General features: G+C 48.3%; 1 protein-coding gene across 1 annotated transcript in view; it reads left to right on the top strand.

Annotated features, from left to right (window-relative positions):
• CPVL (carboxypeptidase vitellogenic like) overlaps positions 1–17,439 on the top strand; it is a 92,388-nt gene extending 74,949 nt beyond the window's left edge. The window contains exon 13 of the mRNA XM_074272222.1: positions 16,346–17,439. Within this exon, the coding sequence (XP_074128323.1) occupies positions 16,346–16,450 (105 nt within the window). The 3' untranslated portion in view covers positions 16,451–17,439. The remainder of the gene's footprint in view (positions 1–16,345) is intronic.
• The last annotated feature ends 278 nt before the right edge of the window (positions 17,440–17,717 follow it).

Genomic DNA, 17,717 nt, shown 5'->3' with positions numbered 1-17,717 from the left:
TTCCTTACACCCGGTGGCAGTCTAGCTCTCTGAAACTTTCCCTCCTCCCCCCAATCTTTTGTTTGTCTCCTGTAAAGCCCAGCAGCAGCTAACTAGCTGTGAGACCTTAAGCAAAACCCGGCCCGTCTCTTGGTCTCCATTTTCTCTTCTTTTGGATGAGCTGGGTGGACATAATGATTGTCATAGACCAGCTATAAAATCCCACAACTGCAGCGTTTTACCTTCAGGGCGCTGGGATTGCACAGGTGTGGGCCCCCTCCAGCAGACAGCACAGCTCCAGGCTTTTAAGGAGGTCGAGGCTGAAAAATCCACCCTCCTGTAGCCACATTTCTCTGAACTTAGCTAACCCGGTCTTTGAATGCTAGATATATGGTCTTATCCTGAAAACAAGATATAGACATTTAAATCGGGTAGGACCTGCTGGAAAGTTTGTTTAGAATATGAGCTCTTTGTGTGCATTCATATTCCCAGCCTCTTTGGCACAGTAGGTGCTTAATAAATGCTTATTGTTTGCTTGATTGACTGATACAGTGGAAAGAACACTGATTGGAATCCAATTTGCTCTCAGACTCTGCTCCCGGCACTTATTATTGGTGGCAGATCACCTCACTGGTCGCATCCTTTCTGCCCACGTAGAGATCAGAGACCTAGGGTTACCTCCTCCCGTGGTATCAGGACACAGATGTGCCCGGGAGTAAGACTCGGAGGCCAGTCCCAGCAGCTGGGCGGACCGGGACAGGCCACTTAATCTCTCCATCTCCCCCCATTAATTAAATGGAGATGATGTGACATGTGCTAGCTACTTTGCCAAGGTGATTGTAAGGATCAGGCAAAATTAATATATTTGGAAGCCAGTAGAGCGTGTTCCATCTTTGTCTTCATGTCTGCAGAGCCTTGCAAAATCCCTGATAAATGCGGGAGCGGAAGCCCCCAAGTCTGGAAGCCCCCCTTCTTACCGCTGCCTCGGGACACGTAAAGCTCCTCCTGGTCCTCTTTGCTGTGAGGAGCCTTCCCTTCTAACCACCCCGTACTTCAGGACTTTGTATTTCATCGTACTTATTCTCTGTTTCTTCTTCATTTGTTTTTGGATAAATCGGTTACTTTCCCTGTTAGAATGTAATCTCTTTGTGGGTAGGGCTGGTTTCTTTTTTGTCTTTGTAGCCACTGAACTCAGTACCGACAAAATGGCTCTTCATAAGTGCTTGTTGCAATTATTAAGCACCAATAGTGGGTGCCTGATAAATGCGTATTGCTTGATTGGTACAGGGGAAAGAATGCTGGCAGTAGAGTTCAAGGCTCTGAGTTCCAATCCTACATCTGACACGGTTAGCCGTATGGCCCTGGTCAATGACTTCTCCTTTCTTTGGTTCTTCATCTGTTGGTTGGTTATTATCTGTGCTCAGAGGACCCAAATGGCATCCCCATGTCAGGTCTGACTGTGGCTGATCAGGCTTAGAAGGCTCTTGGACTTGTGGGGTGAAGATCTCTAAATCTGCACGAGAATTTTGGGCGCCACAGTTCTGCTCATAGAACGCAGACTTCTTGGATGCCGTGCTGGGCGGTCCTGTGCTCGTGTCTCCCATGTGTCACAGTTAGTGACCTTGAAAGTGTCCTTGCACTGCTTCCTTTGACCTCCACGCGAGCGTTTGCCATGTGTGAGTTCTCCATAAAATATCTTTAAGGCAAATGTCCGTTTGGCATTCGAACAACGTGGCCGGCTCAACAGAATCGAGCTCTTTCTCTCGTAGTTGGAATGGTTGGCAGTTGAATTCGAGAAAGGCCCCGGTCTTGGGTATCTCATTCTGTCAGGTGATCTTCAGAATTCAAATGGAAGCGGTTCGGTTTCCCGGCGTGGTCCAGGCAGACTGTTCGGATTTTGCAGGAGTACAACAGGGGGTCAGCACATGATCATCTGTAAAATAAAGGGGTTGAGCTAGTAATCTCTGAGGGAGCTTCCACCTCCAAGGCTGTTCTGTGACTGATGGATGGTATTAACATAAACACGGTCTTCTCCTTTCATTTCCCTCAGCCTAATTCTGCTTGTTGAAGCTCAGAGTATTCCTCCTAAAGCTCAACTGAGCTGGGGCCTGTGAAGTGAGCTAAGGACAATGAAAAGGATCTTTTTTTATTTGAATGAGATGAAAGAGAAGAATGCAAGAAAGAAGAGCACCAGCAGTGGGGTAGAAAGTAGAATGATCCTTCCTGATTCTGGGCAACTTTCTTTCTCCTCTGCCAGATTGCCTTTCCTATGGGGCAGTCATGTCATGGATGAGAGAAAGAAGACAGCATTATGTAGCTCCAGTCCTGCTTCTGTTTTCTCTCCACCAGGGGAGATGATCTTTGAACTGGAAGGGATGGAAAGAATATCCAACAGGGAACTGAATCCAAGAGAAGGGAGTTTAGAGTAGAAAAGCATCCAGATTAATGTCTCTGATGGGTGTGAGTCACGAAATCCACACAGTCCCATCTATTGAGCCATCCCCCAGCATGCTCTTGGAGCCCATGCTGGGGAAGTATAAAGGGAGGTAGCATGGAGGAAGCCCAATGAGAATACCCCATGGAAGCCGGACTGCTGCCTGGAGTCCGACTGAACGAAACATGGAGAGGCTCGCTTATTTTGCCTCTAGGCGAGGAATCCTTAGGCCTTGGCTATCTGTGAAACAAGAGAAATACTACGTGCCCCTCTCCCATTTGGTGGCAAAGCTTCTGAAAATGGATGGGAGCAGGTGTTTTTGTAGTTCACCCGTACATGCTAAACTTAACCGTTGGCACTCTGAGGGATCCTTGCCTCGTGGCCAACTAGGCCACAAAGGGGGGCAATCCAGAATGGACCATCTGTCTTCCTCACTTTGTTTTATCTTCCCCCAATAAATAAGACTGCCCCCACCTTGATAATTCTTTCTTTTATATCAGAAATGCCCCGTAAAGATTATTATTATGGACTTCTTCTAAAGGAATAGCCTGTTTGTATGGCCACCATGTCTTGATTTTTAAAAAGCAGTTGATAGCAGCAATGGCTTTCCCATTTGGCCAGTAGTGAGGAGAAGGGAAGAAAAGGGGTGAGCCTTGTTTTCTTATTGAGAAGGGAAGAAACTGCTCGAAAGATTTCAGACAGTGACTGCCAAAGTCAGCTAATCCCCCGGAATATGGTTTTGGCTTTGTTGGAGCAATTGCTCAGCTGCATCTCAAAACGAGCCCTCTTGCCTCCTGCTAAGAAGATCTGTGGTCAAGAGGTTTTCCCCCCACGCTCCAGATACTGGGAAATGGGATTCACTTTAAAGAGATGGAGGTGGAGAGATGGATCAGTCTGGCTGGAAAAGAGGTGACATGCACTAAGCTGGAAAGGGAGGCCGGAGGCAGACTGTGGAGGGCCTTCAAATCTAGGCAGAGGAGTCTGGGATCCCGAGGTCCTCGTCGGCGAGCTTTCATTTGGATGCTGAGGACATCCTCGAGGTCCAGCCCCCCGGCTTTCCTGTGGGTTTGTCGAATGCTACACACCAGTCACTGGTGTCCAGCAGCAGCCGCAGAGGGAGGAAACCCATAGCCTGGGCTGTCTGAAACCTCAGCTGTCTGAAACCCAGCTGGAATCTTCCCCCATTGCCCACCCCCCCTTCCCCCAGGTGGTCTGCGTGTTCCAGGCTCACAAAGCAGCCTTTGTCCTGGTGTTAGCTATCCCAGGACATCACATCCCAGCTGCAAGGGGACCTGGCAGCCACTGAGCTCCACCTGTGACAGCACAAAGAACTCCCCGCCCAGCCTTCCCAAGGAGGCGGTCGTCCTGCTTCTGCCCGGAGACCATGGCAAGGCGAATGTGGGCTACAGGGAGCTTTGCAGAACCAGTGGGGTGCTGGGCGGGGAGATCGGGGTTCCCATGCCTGTTCTGCTGCTTACAGGTGCCCAGCCCCGTAACCACTCAAGGCCTCAGTTGGCTCCTCTGTAAAATGGCCTAACAGGCCTCTGGGACTCCTTCTATCACTATTAAATCTGGGCTTCTTTACTGTACTCACAGTGTTGTAGAGAGCAAATGAGACAATATATGGTGCTTTGTGAACCTTAAAGTGCTACATAAGTACTAACTGTTTTTATTACCATCCTGAGTTTTCTGCAAAGCAAAGAAAGCATTTATTAAGCGTGTGCCAGGCACTGCACTAACTATGTTACAATTATTTGATTCTCCCTATGATTTTGAGCAGTAGGTGCCTTTATTATTCATTTTACAATTGAGGAAACTGAGATCACTTGAGGTTCAATGACTTGAATGAAGGGCACACAACTAGAACATGTCTGAGATCAGATTTAAATTCAGGATTTCCTGACTCCCAGGCCATTTGTAGCCTTCAGCTGCCTCTACCTAAAGGGTTGAACATTTTATACGCCATTGTGATGTTGGTGTACGGTGGTCTCAGAAATAGTTGCTTTCCTCCTCTTTTCCATCTCCCCTTTTATTATGGAGAGTTCTTCATTCTTGAAGAGGACCAGTGACATCCCAGGTGACGTCCTGACTGGTATTTGGCAGTGAGTGCGGAAAAGGTGTCGGTCTTTCTCTTCCAGAGTCATCGGGGTCCAAGCTGGCGATAGCCCAGGAAGTAGCAGAATGGGAATCTGAATTCATATCCCATGACTCCAGAGTCCTGCCGCCTCCTTCCTTGTCTCACTCAGTAGCTAATCTGGAATTTGAGAGATCATGGTTCTTTAAAAGCCCAAGTGACAAAATGTGCTGAATATCATTTATTGAGCAAGTCCAGCTCCTTGATATCCAGTGACCACTTGCCTGTGGCTCAGAAACATTCCCAGGCAGAGGTTGGGGGAGGAGGGAAGAGTTTCACATATTCTTAAGTTATGACATAAGAACGATAAAGAAAAGTGGCCAATTGGAATAATCACTCTTTAAAAAAAAAACATGGCAGCCACGATGATTATAAAAGTATCCAAGACACGTCCTCCCACATTAAGTCAAGTAGTAAGTATTTATTGGTGTTTATCAATAACAAGCCTCAACAGAGGAGGAGAGGGCAGGAAAACTGAAAAACAAGCTCAGAGGAGGAGAGGGCAGGAGGACGCAGTTGGAGTTTGGATCTGGGGATGTAAAAACTGAAAAACAAACTCATGACAACAAAAACACACCCCACCAAAATATTTGGCTGTTTTCTAGTCATTATTTGTCCCAAATGCAGATGTAAATGTTTGTGTTCCTAATGTTTATTATTTTTTTCTACAGTAATTGGGTCCTGAGGGTTAGACTCTGGTTCCTTCCAGCCATCATTCGGAAGGTTCTAGATATGTGGATCCTGCTCTTGTTTTTGCATCACCTTTTATTTTTTAACTCCAAACTCTCCCTCCTGCTCCTTCCTCCTTTAGAAACCCCCAGACCTTTTTTATTCTCGAGGACTGGCACTATTTCATTTTTGACTTTGTATCTCTAGTGCCTAATACAGACCTGGTACACAGTAGGTGCTTAATACATGCTTACTGTTTGATTCATCGCTAAACAGGACAAAGGGGTGTTTTTTGTTTTTGTTTTTTTTAAAGCAGAGGCAGTGCTTCTCCTCAGTAATCAGGGGTTTCCAAATCGGTGCCTTTCATAGGTACTTAATAAGTGTTTGTGAATTGACTTAGGATTTCAGATTTCCTACTTTCGCCGCCCGTCCAGTTTAGAATCAGACGGGAACTAACTCCAGCTCCCCCGGCCACCCTGGCCAGCCAGAGTCCTCCCGTTAGGGCGTTTTTGTTCCGGGACCGTCCTCAGGCCTTGCCCCGCGGAGCACCAGGCGGTAGATCCGCTCCAACTCTGGTTTCACCCCCACGCGGGCCCGCCTTGGAACCACAGGCAAAGGGCGAATCTCTACATCCTGCTCTGCCTCCGTGCCAGAAATCTGCCTCACAGAACAGACTTGGCTCCCGTCTCTGGGCCTTCACATGCTGGCGCTCACTGGCTCTTACTCCCCCATTTGTGCAGCTGGCGCTCCCACATCTGCTCGGCAGCACTCTTCCCTGGCCTGGTTTCCTTACCCAGGGAAGTCGCCGAGGGTCCCCCCGCTGCCCCTTTTTAACTGGAAATCATACCAACTAAGAGCACAGAAGTCAGTCAGTTATGTGGTCAGCATGCATTTATTAAGCACTTACAGTGTGCCAGGTACTGTGCTAAAGTACCAGGGATGCAAAGAAAGGGAAGAAAGCTCCTTGTCCCAATAATGGGATAGACAAAATGCATGGGATCTATAAAGGGAAATGTAATTATTATGCAAAATAATAACTGATAATTATCAAAATTTGGGTAAGTAGATATTATTTTTTTTAAAGTGCTTTGCCCTGTAAGCTCTTTTGTCCAGGCTATTTATATTTGCCTATGAAATGCTTCCAAAGGGGTCCTAGCTTGTAAGGGCCGGCCCCTGGAGTCCCTGCCAAGGGTCAGATTCCAGATTCTGTAAAGGCGCTGACCGCAGTCCTCGGGCTTCCTGACTGAGAGCTGCGAGGGGCTCTGCAGGAGTAAGTGCCCCAGATAACTCCGGAGCGCCGTGGGCAGGGTGGGGGTCAGATGCCTCTCACCGGCCTTTCCTCCAGGACTGGCGAGCTCCTCTGGTCCGAGGCTCCGGCTGCTTCCCAGCCCCGCGGGCTCCCAGCGCCTCTCTCCTTCTCCTTGGTCCCCCAGTCACTTCTCACCCAGCTCCCTCCACAAAAGCTTTTTGTTTGTTTGTTTGACTTGCTGCAGGACTGGCCGCTCCCCAGCTGTCAGGGGGAAGAATCTTTCTGGGGGGAGGGTTCTGTCCATGTGGGGAACTTCCAGCGTGGAGCTGTAGGCCACCCATGCGGACCGGCGATCATCTGGCCCCGGGAGTCTTGGGGAGCTGTCCCAGGCTTGCCCAGGTCTCACAGCTCCTCCGTGCCAGAAGCCGGGCCTTCCCGCGGCCCCCAGCGGCCTGCCCTCTGCTGGGCTCCCTCCTGTAACAGAATGCCGTTCCTCCCTGAGCCTGGGTACCAGCTGCCCGTCACCCCCTCTGAGCCCCTTTCAATGGCACAAACAAGAACAAAGGAGCCTGCAGAGATCAAGGACAAGAGAGCTGACTGTGGAGCAGTCGGGCTTGAGCCTAATCTAGTCCATAAGCATTTATTAAGCACCTACTGTATGCCTAGTCTAGTAGATAAGCACTTATTAAGCACCTACTGTGTGCCTAGTCTGGCATATAAGCATTTATTAAGGAACTACTGTGTTCCTAGTCTACTATATAAGTACTTATTAAGCACCTACTATGTGCCTAGTCTAGTAGATAGGCATTTATTAAGCACCTACTATGTGCCAGGTACCATTCTAAGCACTAGATTTACAATGAAATGAAAGAGAAAGAAGAAAGTTCACAATATGATGTAACCAGATACCTACAAGTAAAACATATGTAGGCTGGATTGGCCATAGCCTCAGGGAAGGCATTAAGATTAAAGGCGATTGGGAAAGGCAGTCTATGAAAGATGAGACTTGATGGAAGGCAGGAAGCAGAGACGAGGAAGGACATTTCAGGCAAATGCCTGGAATGGGAAGATCTGGTGCGAGGAATAGCAAGATGGCGGCTTGTAGATTATAGACTATGGTTCAGAACCGAGGTCTGAGAAGACTGGGAAGGGAGGAAGGGGCCGGGCTCCGAGGGGCTTTAAAAGTCAGACAGGTCCTGGAGCTGGTTGAGGAGGGGAGGGACACGGGCAGCCCTACACTGTAGGAGAATCAGCTGGACGGGGCAGAAGAGCCGCTGGGACCAACCCAGAGTCCCTTGCGGTGCTCCAGGTGTGAGATAATCTCTCCGGCTCTTAGGGCAAGCCCCCAAATTCCTCCGAGCCTGGGCTTCCTTCTCAATGCCAGAAGCCCCTCCAGCTTCAGAATCTGGATTCTCTGCTCCGAGATGCTGGAAGGGAAAACGGACGGGAGCCCCGTCTCCCATGGACCGGGTCAGGCCGGACGATTCCAAACTGAAATATTTATAACCCTTTCTGAAGGAACAATGACTTGGGGAGTTTCTCAATTGTTGTTTCTTTTTCCTCTCTCTTTAAAAAACACAAGTGAGTTCCTGAGGATGAGGGAAATCATAAACAATAGCGACTTCCAGCTCAACTGATTATTTGCCAAGAGCTGGAACAGAATGCTCCTGTCTTCTTGTCTTGCCCTGAAAGGCTGATTAACATAAGAAGAATGCCTCTAAATTAGGTTCCCCAAATATGCTCTTACTCAATCATGGGGAGCTAATTGATCGTATTATTCCCAATAAGAGTTGGCTGGTGTGTCCATTACTGAGGTCTCCAGGCGGCCCAGCTGGGAGGAGGATTTGCTTCCTGGTTGCTGAAGCATCCCCTGGGAAGGGTTTTTAATAACCTACTACGGTTTTGCAGAAGTCATTTTATTAAGAGGAAAGTGGATGAATGCTTCTTAGGGGCCCCAGAATGTCAAGCTTTGTCCCCAGGTTCAGTGGCTTTTGGAAATCCCTGGTGTTTGGGGAAGGAAGAAGTGGGGAGGAGGGGGAAGGGAGAAGGGAAGGTTAAACACTTAGATTTGTTGTTTTAAATTGGGATTCAGCCAAAATGAGCCACGGGGCTCGGGGGAGTGAAAAATAGAGACGAGGATAGACAGAGATAGAGCCAGGAGGCAGAGACAGAGATAGAGTGAAGGAAGAAGGAGGGAGAGAGAGAGGAGATAGACGAGGAAGAAGGAGAAAAGAGGGGGAGGGAGAGAAAGAGAAGGGCAAGTCACAGAGGGGAGGGAGAGGAGGGAAAAGAAAGAAGGGGGAGAGCAGCCCCAACCCCGCAGCTTTTGAAATCTGGAAATTGGCTCTGCTGAGAGTCAGCTTATCTCGGGCGAGGACGCGGCATTTCAGCTCCGTCTGGTGAGACTGGCATTTTCGGGCAGACTGGCACCGAACCAGTCCCTCCCTGTCAGCACGGTCGCCGTTCCTCCATCTGGCAAGCCCTGAGGCCTAATGACTTCTTGGAGTCATGGGAACCCAGGAGCTCGTGGGCCCAGAGCGCTGCTGAACCCAGACAGCCTTGCCTGGTCTAGAAGTGCCCCAGACATGCCGGTCATTTCTCAAGGGGCAGCTGCTGTGGTCCTGGAGTTAGAAAGCAGGAAGAGCTGACTTCTCTCCAGCCCCTGAGATGCTTTCTAGCTCTCTGGTCACTTAACTGCTCTCTACCTCAGTTTCCTCATCTGTAAATGGAGATAATAATAGCCCCGACTTCCCAGGATTAATGTAAGGCCTAAAGGAAATATTTGTAAAGAGATCTACAGATCATAAAGTGTCACAAAATGCCAAATATTATTATAATGAAAATTTATAGCATTTTTAAAAGGTCATGGGTCAGTTAGCCCAGATGTGCCATTTAGCCAGTAAAGAAACCGAGGTACAGATAAGGGAATGGCCTTGACTCGGGTTACGAGACTGGTGGGAGGCAGTCAGGATAGAATCCAGGTTCCTTAGTTTCCAACCAAGTGCCCTTTTCTCCCTGCCTGGTTCCAGGGCTTTAAGTGAGAAGTCTGGTCTACTGACTATAGAATCAGAGGTCTTGGATTCAAATCCTGCCTCTGCTGCCCTACAGCGAGAATAAAGGCTACTTGGGAGCAAGGAGACGTTCGCCTGCTAATTAATGCTGGCACTGTAAGTCATTCATAAATGTTTTCTCTCTCTTTTTTAAATCTATTTATCTGTCTGTCCACCTGCCTGTCCGTCCGTCCATAAAGTAGAGGTTGGACTGGATGGCTTCCATGACACCTTCTTGCTCCCCTCTGACGGAAGGGATCCTACGATGCTAAGGAGATTAAAGTTCCGGGGCAGAGGCCCTTGGAATCCCGTCCTCCTCCTGGATAACTAAGGCCACGCTGGACCCCCAGCCAGGACTCTGGAGCAGTTCGGGACCGCCGTGCTGCCTCTTGGTGGGCACGTGTGGGGAGGGCTGCAAGAGCGAGCTGCCCTGCTTCTGCGGCCAGGCGGACCGGAAGCCGGGTCACGGAGAAGGGGCGCGGAGGCTCGGGCCCTCAGTGCTCCCATTGTTCCTGGGCCGAGGCCGTGAGGGCTGGCAGACACCCCAGGCAGGGTCTGTTTTCCATCCTAATTTTGGAGCCAGGAGCCAGGCAGGACACGTCCCCGTCCCCTGACAGAGCGCTGGAAGGCCGAGGCTGCCTTTGCAGTACAAAATCTGGGAAGGTTAAAGCCCTTCAGTCCTCCCCTGGGTTAGCTGGAGCGGGCTCTTTGCAGACCTCCCGCGGGACATCACCTGCCTCCCTGCCTTTGCCCTGACGGCCGTGCTCACGACGTCCTCCCTCCCGACTTCCCTCAGCCTCCTCTCACACCCCATGTGCTGCAGGAGGCCTCTCTGGTGCTCCCACTTGTTGCCAGGCGGAGAGCGCCCCCTTAACCCTGCGGGCACATTGGGGGGGAGTAGTTACTGGTATTGTCTCCTTTACAGAACAAGTTTCTGGAGGGCAGACCCCGGGATTTTGCTCCCCTTGTATCTGGGGCTGAGCCCCCCCTCAGGCCCATGGGGAGCACTGACTCACTGATTGAGGGCCTGGCAGAAGAGGAGGGGGAAGCACGGAAGGAACGGTGTTGGACATTTGGTCACCTTGGTCTCTGTGGGCTCGCAGTCCGTACCGTGGTAGAGGCAGAAGTGAGCCTCCTCCCGGGTCCCAAGGGGGAGGGAGCTCGCCAAGCGGGACAGAAGTGGGCGGGAAAGAGCCCCCACTCACCACGCCTCCCCGAGGCTCTCCTCCAATCAGACAACATGGCCGTGTGACCCGTCCAGCTTCCCCGTCTGCCCGGCGTCCTATAATCCGGCTCCTCTATTCTTCCTAAAGTGTGGCACCCTGGACCGAACACCGTGTTGGCTGCACTGGCACTGACCCCTCCCCCAATCCTTTAATCTAGCCTATGACACTGCATTGTTCATCATGCTAAGCTAGGGGGCCGCTAAGATTCTCAGCTCTTTTTCAGGGGAATAGGTCAGTCCCCCCTCCCCATATTTGTAGCGTTAGTTTTGAAGCCGAACATAGAATTTTCCATCTCAGATGACAACAGGGACCGACTTTTGCTGCTTTTGTGTCCCGCACCCAGCACGCTTGGTAAGCGCTCGCTGACCGACCACTGACTCGGTAATTGCCCCGGCTCGTGGGGATGGTTTGAGGTTTGGACGGGCCGACATCCTTTCCCTTCCCGGTGAGGACGCGTGTGCGTAGACACATTAAGCTGCAATTTACACATTCGTGCTTAGAAGAAAATAACTGCTTGGGAGTTAATGGGAGCACCAGGGAGAATATGGTCCATTAAGCTTTTAAATTCCTCTGAAAGAACGTTTGATTTTATTTTGCTTTCATGTTTAGAAAATGACAGTCTGATTTAAATAGCCTCTAACCATAAATACAAATAAAATTCACTCCCATTTAAAGGGCCTGGTGGTTTTAGTTTTGGTCTTTGCATCCACAATACCTACTGCAGTACCTAACACATAGTAGGAGCTTAATTTTTGTCTGGCTAAGTCTGAATTAAAAAGAGCCTTTGATTTAATTCAGACATTTACTAAATCACCTTATGCAGAGTGTGCCAGGCAAAGGCAATAATTCTTAACAACGCTCCTTGCCTTCCAGGAGTTTATATTCCAAGAGCTTACATAAGAATGAAAAACAAGACACATAGTAGGTCCAGTCAGTGCTTCCTCCCTTGAGTAACAACAATGGCACCGCAGCAGCACCAGGGCAGCCCTTTGTACAAACCCCTTTCACTTGGGCTCTCCTTTCGGCTCTGCTCTGGTCCCAACAGGATCGAGAGGAAGGAGAAAAAAGTGTGCTAGTCACTGCATCCCTCTCAGCCTCAGTTTTCTCATCTGCAAAGTGAGGATAATAAGAGCGCCCATCCCCCAGGGCTATGGCGAGGACCCAGTCAGACAATTTGTGTAACTGCCTGGCAAACATTAAAACTCTATCTAAATGCTAGTGCCATGGTGATGGTGATGGTGGTGATGATGATTGGTGATTGATGGTGATGATGATGATGGTAATGATAGTGATGATGATGGTGGTGATGATTGGTGATGATGGTGATGATTTTGATGATAGTGATGATGATGATGGTGATGATAGTGATGATGATGATGGTGATGATAGTGATGATGATGGTGATGATAGTGATGATGATGGCGGTGATGATATAATGATAGTGATGATGATGGTGGTGATGGTGATAGTGATAATTGTTTAATGATAGTGATGATGACATAATGATAGTGATGATGATGATGATTGTTGATGATAGTGGTGCGGGTTGTGCTCCCTTTGAGAAACTAGTCCTTCCAGATGGATTTGTTCCTTTTCTGATTCCCAGCCCCTCCTAGCCTGATGCATTATCAATTCAAGAAGCTAGGATCTTTGATTCACAAATCCTGGTCAAAAGCATCCTCTTGAATTCCCATAGGAGACGATATAGCCATATATCCCAGCCCCCATCAGATTTGAGCCAACTTGAGCTGTCCCAGCCCTCATTCTAATGATCTGCTCAGGTTTCCCAAACCCCACCAAGCAAATTCTAGCCCTCTCTGAAACCCAGCCAGGAGCCAACTTGGGCCTCCGCCCACAGGCCCCTTTAGCTAAATCTCTCATTATAAAAGAGCCAGACTGGAGTCCTCTCTTTGCCGAGGTTCCAAACATGGCAGCCTTACGCCTGGCACCAAGGATCTCTGCCCACTGCTTCCAGTGCCCTCTTCCCTTTACTTAACACCTTTTACTAACTAGACTTTAACTTTACTTCCAAACCCCAAAATAAACCTCTTTTCTCAGTCTAGGTTTTCGGGTCTGTAAATTCCTTTACAGGGGACTCTGCGCTGCTACTAGACCTCATTTAACTCTGTGTCCTTGCGCCAAATCCAAAGGGGTTGCAGGGAGCTCCATTTGACTCCTTGTACCCCAACCTGCCACTAGACCTCTTTTTTTTTTTTTCCCCTGAGGCTGGGGTTAAGTGACTTGCCCAGGGTCACACAGCCAGGAAGTGTTAAGTGTCTGAGACCAGATTTGAACTCGGGTCCTCCTGAATTCAGGGCTGGTGCTCTATCCACTGCGCCACCTAGCTGCCCTAGACCTCAATTAAACCTAATTTCATTTAGACACCCCAATTCTAGACCTCATCAGTCGTAATGATGGTGATAGTAATGGTAGTGATGATGATAAGGATTGGTGCTGTGATTATTCCAGTGGCAGCACGGCATAGTGCACAAGGGCTGGGTTTGCAGTCATATTTCAGATCTTGCCTTTGACACTTAGTAGCTGGGTTTCCCTGCTCCTTTCACACACAGGGAGCCGTGTAGATGCTCTTTCCTCCCCTCAGCCTCTGGACCTGATTTTTCTCGTGATATTTCCCAAGAGATGAGATGGGCTCCTGCTTATCATTAATGGGCGGCGGCCTCTCCCAGCAGTGCAGTTGAAAACCTTCTTGGACAGTTAGCCGGCGGCCTTCTTGATTTTCTGGGCCCAAGGAATTCATCCTCCCCGGCCAGCCTCTCTTCACTTGGCTGGGCATCAATGGTACATAAAAGCCAGAGCTCGGTCTCCACTGCCTTGACTCTCAAGTACCGGGACCACCTGAGTAAGGTCAAGCAAGACTCGGGCTCTGCCTTCTGGGAGTTAATAATCTCTTTTTATGGTGGGGGAATGCACCGCCCACACAAATAGCTATAATACCAAATGGATACAAAGAGTTTATAAAGGGACAAGAAGAGAGAATGTTCCTTGAGGGTCAAGGTAGTTTGGAGCCTTTCCAGTTGGCCGAGGAATGTGTTGTGGCTGTTTCTTCCCTTCCCCTAAAGACACCATCAGTTTACCAGGAATCCTTCGAAGAATCGTCTCGATTTTCTCCTCTGCTTGCAAACTCAAAGGCGGGGGGGGTCCCCTTCAGAAACAGGCCACGGAGCTGAGCACTCGCACCCTGCGCCCTCTTGCCTCAAATCTGAGTTGGGTTTGCCAACATGTTACAGTCAGCGGGGAGATTATGGTGGTCAGAGAGGAGGGTGGTACACACACACACACACACACATACATATACATATTATACACATATATGTGTATATTGATATATATGTGTGTATATAACATATATATTCCACATATGAATTATGTATGTGTGTGTATATATATATATATATATATATATATATATCACATATGGAATGAGGAGGTGAAACTCCATTATTCGATATTTCAGCAGGCACTTCTTGGTCAATAAGCATTTATTGAATTCCGCCTTTGTGCTGGCACTGTACTAAGTACTGGAGCGGCAGAGTCAGTCAGTCAGCATTTATTAGGCACCTCCTATGTGCAGGTACTACACTGAGAGCTAAGAACACAGAGAGGCAAAAAAAATCAATAAACATGGAGGTAAGACAAACCCTAATTGGTACAAATAATAAATCTCTCCAAGTGGTCGTGTGTATTTGAATTTGACTTATAATTATATAAAATAGGGTTTGGGGTTCTAGAAATATATAGTGTAAATTAGAATGATTTGCATTTTTCCTACAGAAGATATAGAGAGAGCATATAGAAGTCTAAAGGCCCTACCAGCCGGGGCAGCTGGGAAGTCCTCCTGTACATGGCAGCCCGCTGTGTGTTACAGCTTCATATCTTAGTGATCTTAGCCAGCCGTCTCTCTGGGCCTTAGTGTCTGCAGCTACAAGTGAGGGGTTTGGGCTGGGCCGTCTCTGAGGCCCCTTCCAGGTAGAGATCTGGGGTCCGGTGATGCCCCAGGAAAGTTGGCTCAGGAGAGTCTTCAAGAAAGAAAGCACCAGTGTCTAAGGGCTCTTCCGGGTTTGACAGTGTGTGTTCCCGTGCTAACCTCTAGAAATTGATTAAAGTGAACTACGGATCGGGGGGCAGAGCTAAACCTTGCTTGTGCCTCCCCATGTGAATCGAAAAGAGTCATCGACTTACCATGAACTGAGAAGAAGGCTGAAAAGTGGAGGGATTTTTATTCTCATGTCTAAGGACCAGATTTCCCTGGATCTCCCTTCTGGATTCATCACAAACCAGTCTGACACTGGCAGTGAATGGGAAGAGCGTCTCCCTGGCCTGGTGTTGGCCGAGGTGGGGCGGCACTCCGAGGAGAGCCTCGGCCAGCAGTGCTGAGCTCGAGCTATGACTTGGAGGCACTGAGTGACCCCTTACAGGGTCAGCTCCTCGCTCTTCTGAGCGTTTCTGCCAGGGCCGTCCCGGGCTCAGCAGCTGCATCCCGTCACATTCGTGACTGAGGGAAATCTCACTGCAGCAGAAGTCTCTCATCAGGGAGCTGCCAAGACCGGTGTTCAAGGCTGAGTGTGAGTGTGTGTGTGTGTGTGTGTGTGTGTGTGTGTGCGCGCTCACACTCACACATGTATATGTGGGGGATGGGGGCCCCCAAAGTTTGCCCTTGGAGTCGTGTGAAGGAGATCTTGTCAGATCTATTTGCTTCTAGTTTTTGGTGACAAAAATGAAACATGTATGTACTGATGAAAGCTCAGACTTGGACGCGAAGGGATGATGGTTTCAGTCTTAACTGTGTGCCAGTTAAACATGAGTTATCAAAGACATAACTAGGGCAGGCAATCAGAGCTTTGTCCTGGGTGCCAAATTTAAAGAGTGCTGACAGGGCCTGTCCTTAAATGCCCTGGGGTGGCTGCCTCCCCCATCCCGCTTACTATCTCCCAGCACTGGCTGTGAACCAGAGCCCTGTTGTCTTCTTCTCCCCACAAAAGGAGAGGGTGAGATGCAGCAGGAAGAGTGCTGAGTGAGGACTCTCACAACCCGAGTTTTATCCTGGTTCACTATGGCCTGTGAGAACTCCAACAAGCTCTTTCTCTGTGCTTTGGCTTCCTCATCTCTAAATGAGGGAGTTGGAAGAGCAGGGGTTCTCAAACTACGTACGGCCCGCGGGCCAGATGCGGCCACTGAGACGTTTATGCGGCCGCCGAGTTATGGCAAATGGGCCCAGGGGCGGAGACAGAGCGTGAGCTTTTGTTTTTACTATAGTCCGCCCCCCCCCCTCCCCCCACAGTCTGAGGGACCATGAACTGGCCCCTGTTTAAAAAGTTTGAGGACCACTGGTTTATTGGGTCTCTTCCGGCCCTCCATTGGTTGTTCGGTCTTTATGGGGTGGTGTTTCTCCCCTTCGAAACAGGGGGGACCTTCCCGCTGCTTGTGATGCTAACCCCAGCTTGGTGGCTGGGAATGTGGGCACCCAACGGAGCCGATGCTGTTCTCTCTTAATTCCATTCTGGGATTCCGTGCTCCCCAGTAGTGTGGAAGCGTCTCTCGTCTCTCTGTATTTCAGTTTTCTTTCTTTTTTCTTCCCATCTCAAGGTGATCGTTCGAGGTGGAGGACACATCTTACCCAATGACCAGCCCCTACGGTCTTTTGACATGATCAACCGCTTTATTTTCGGAAAAGGATGGGAACCTTACTGACGGCTACAGAAATCCTCAGAGGAGTCTAGGGGGGTTACTTCTCAAGGTGAAATGTAGAAAACTCAGAAGAATCTGTTTTTTCTACAGGTCTGTTTCTATCACTATATCTTCACTCCAATTTTGTAATTGATGGAAAATTTTTGTTTTATTGGTTAAAAATAAATTTCAAACAAATGGCAATTTGTCTTTCCTCCCCCCAAAGTGAACTTTAAGAAAGCATTGTTCGGGATTATGGGGTTTGTTTTAAAGTTAAAACGAGTTGTGAAAAGAAGCCTGGATTGGAGCAAGAGACTAGATCTACAATTTTTGCTCTGCTACCTCATAGATGGATGACCTTGGACAGCAATTTATATCATCCCTGTTAAACCTCAGGCTCCATGTCTGTATACAGTGGCAGGGACAAGGGAGGGGGAAATGTATTCTTGTGTAAAGTAACACTTTGGAAACTTTGCTTCCTAAGAAATGTGATTTATTATCATACTATGACATTTATTTAATTGGGGAACGATGGTTCCAGAGAAATCAGGGAAGATTTGTATGAACTCATGCAAAAAGAAGTGCACAAGACTAGGAGAACAACTTCTATAACACAACGTTGTAAAGGCAATTTAAAAAACCATGAACTCTGATCAATGCAGTGATCAACCATGATTCCAAAAGATCGGTGATGAAGAGTGTAATCCACCAGAGAGGCGACATAGAGGAGACCGACCCAAGATCCAGAATGAGACGTGGTTGGATGTGGTGAATAAGGGGATTTGTTTTACTTGACCATGTTTCTTTGTTATAATATTTTTATTTTTGGGTTTTTTTTTCCTGTTTTCTCAGAAGGGAGAGGGAAAAGGTGAGGGGGGAAAATGTCTGTTATTTGAAATATAATAAATTTTAATTTTTAAAAATGAATTTAAAAGATCAAAATTGTGATTTTCTTAGGAAGCTTTTAGCGAGAAAGCTTCCTTAACCAATAAAGATTAGTGCTTGTCCTACAATTTATAGTCTTGCCTGGTGACCTTGCTAAGTGATTTGCCTAAGATCAGTTGAAATCTTTTAAAGTAACCCTTTTGATTGAGTAGGTGAGGATTGTGTGACTTTGGGGATAGTTGACTTGGCAAAGCTGCGGACTTTAATGTTTCATTCTTCTTTGGATTGGAAATCCCGTGTACAAAAGTCCCCGGCTGCACAAATGCAATAGTCAACATCTGCAGCTCTATCCCAACCAAGTCTCAGAGTTAGCACTTTTTTCTTTCTATATTTCTAAATCTTTGAA

Source organism: Sminthopsis crassicaudata, chromosome 5 (assembly GCF_048593235.1).
Source record: "Sminthopsis crassicaudata isolate SCR6 chromosome 5, ASM4859323v1, whole genome shotgun sequence".
Taxonomy (NCBI): domain Eukaryota; kingdom Metazoa; phylum Chordata; class Mammalia; order Dasyuromorphia; family Dasyuridae; genus Sminthopsis; species Sminthopsis crassicaudata.
Note: the sequence above shows the minus strand (reverse complement) of the source record. Positions and strands in the feature narration are given on the sequence as shown.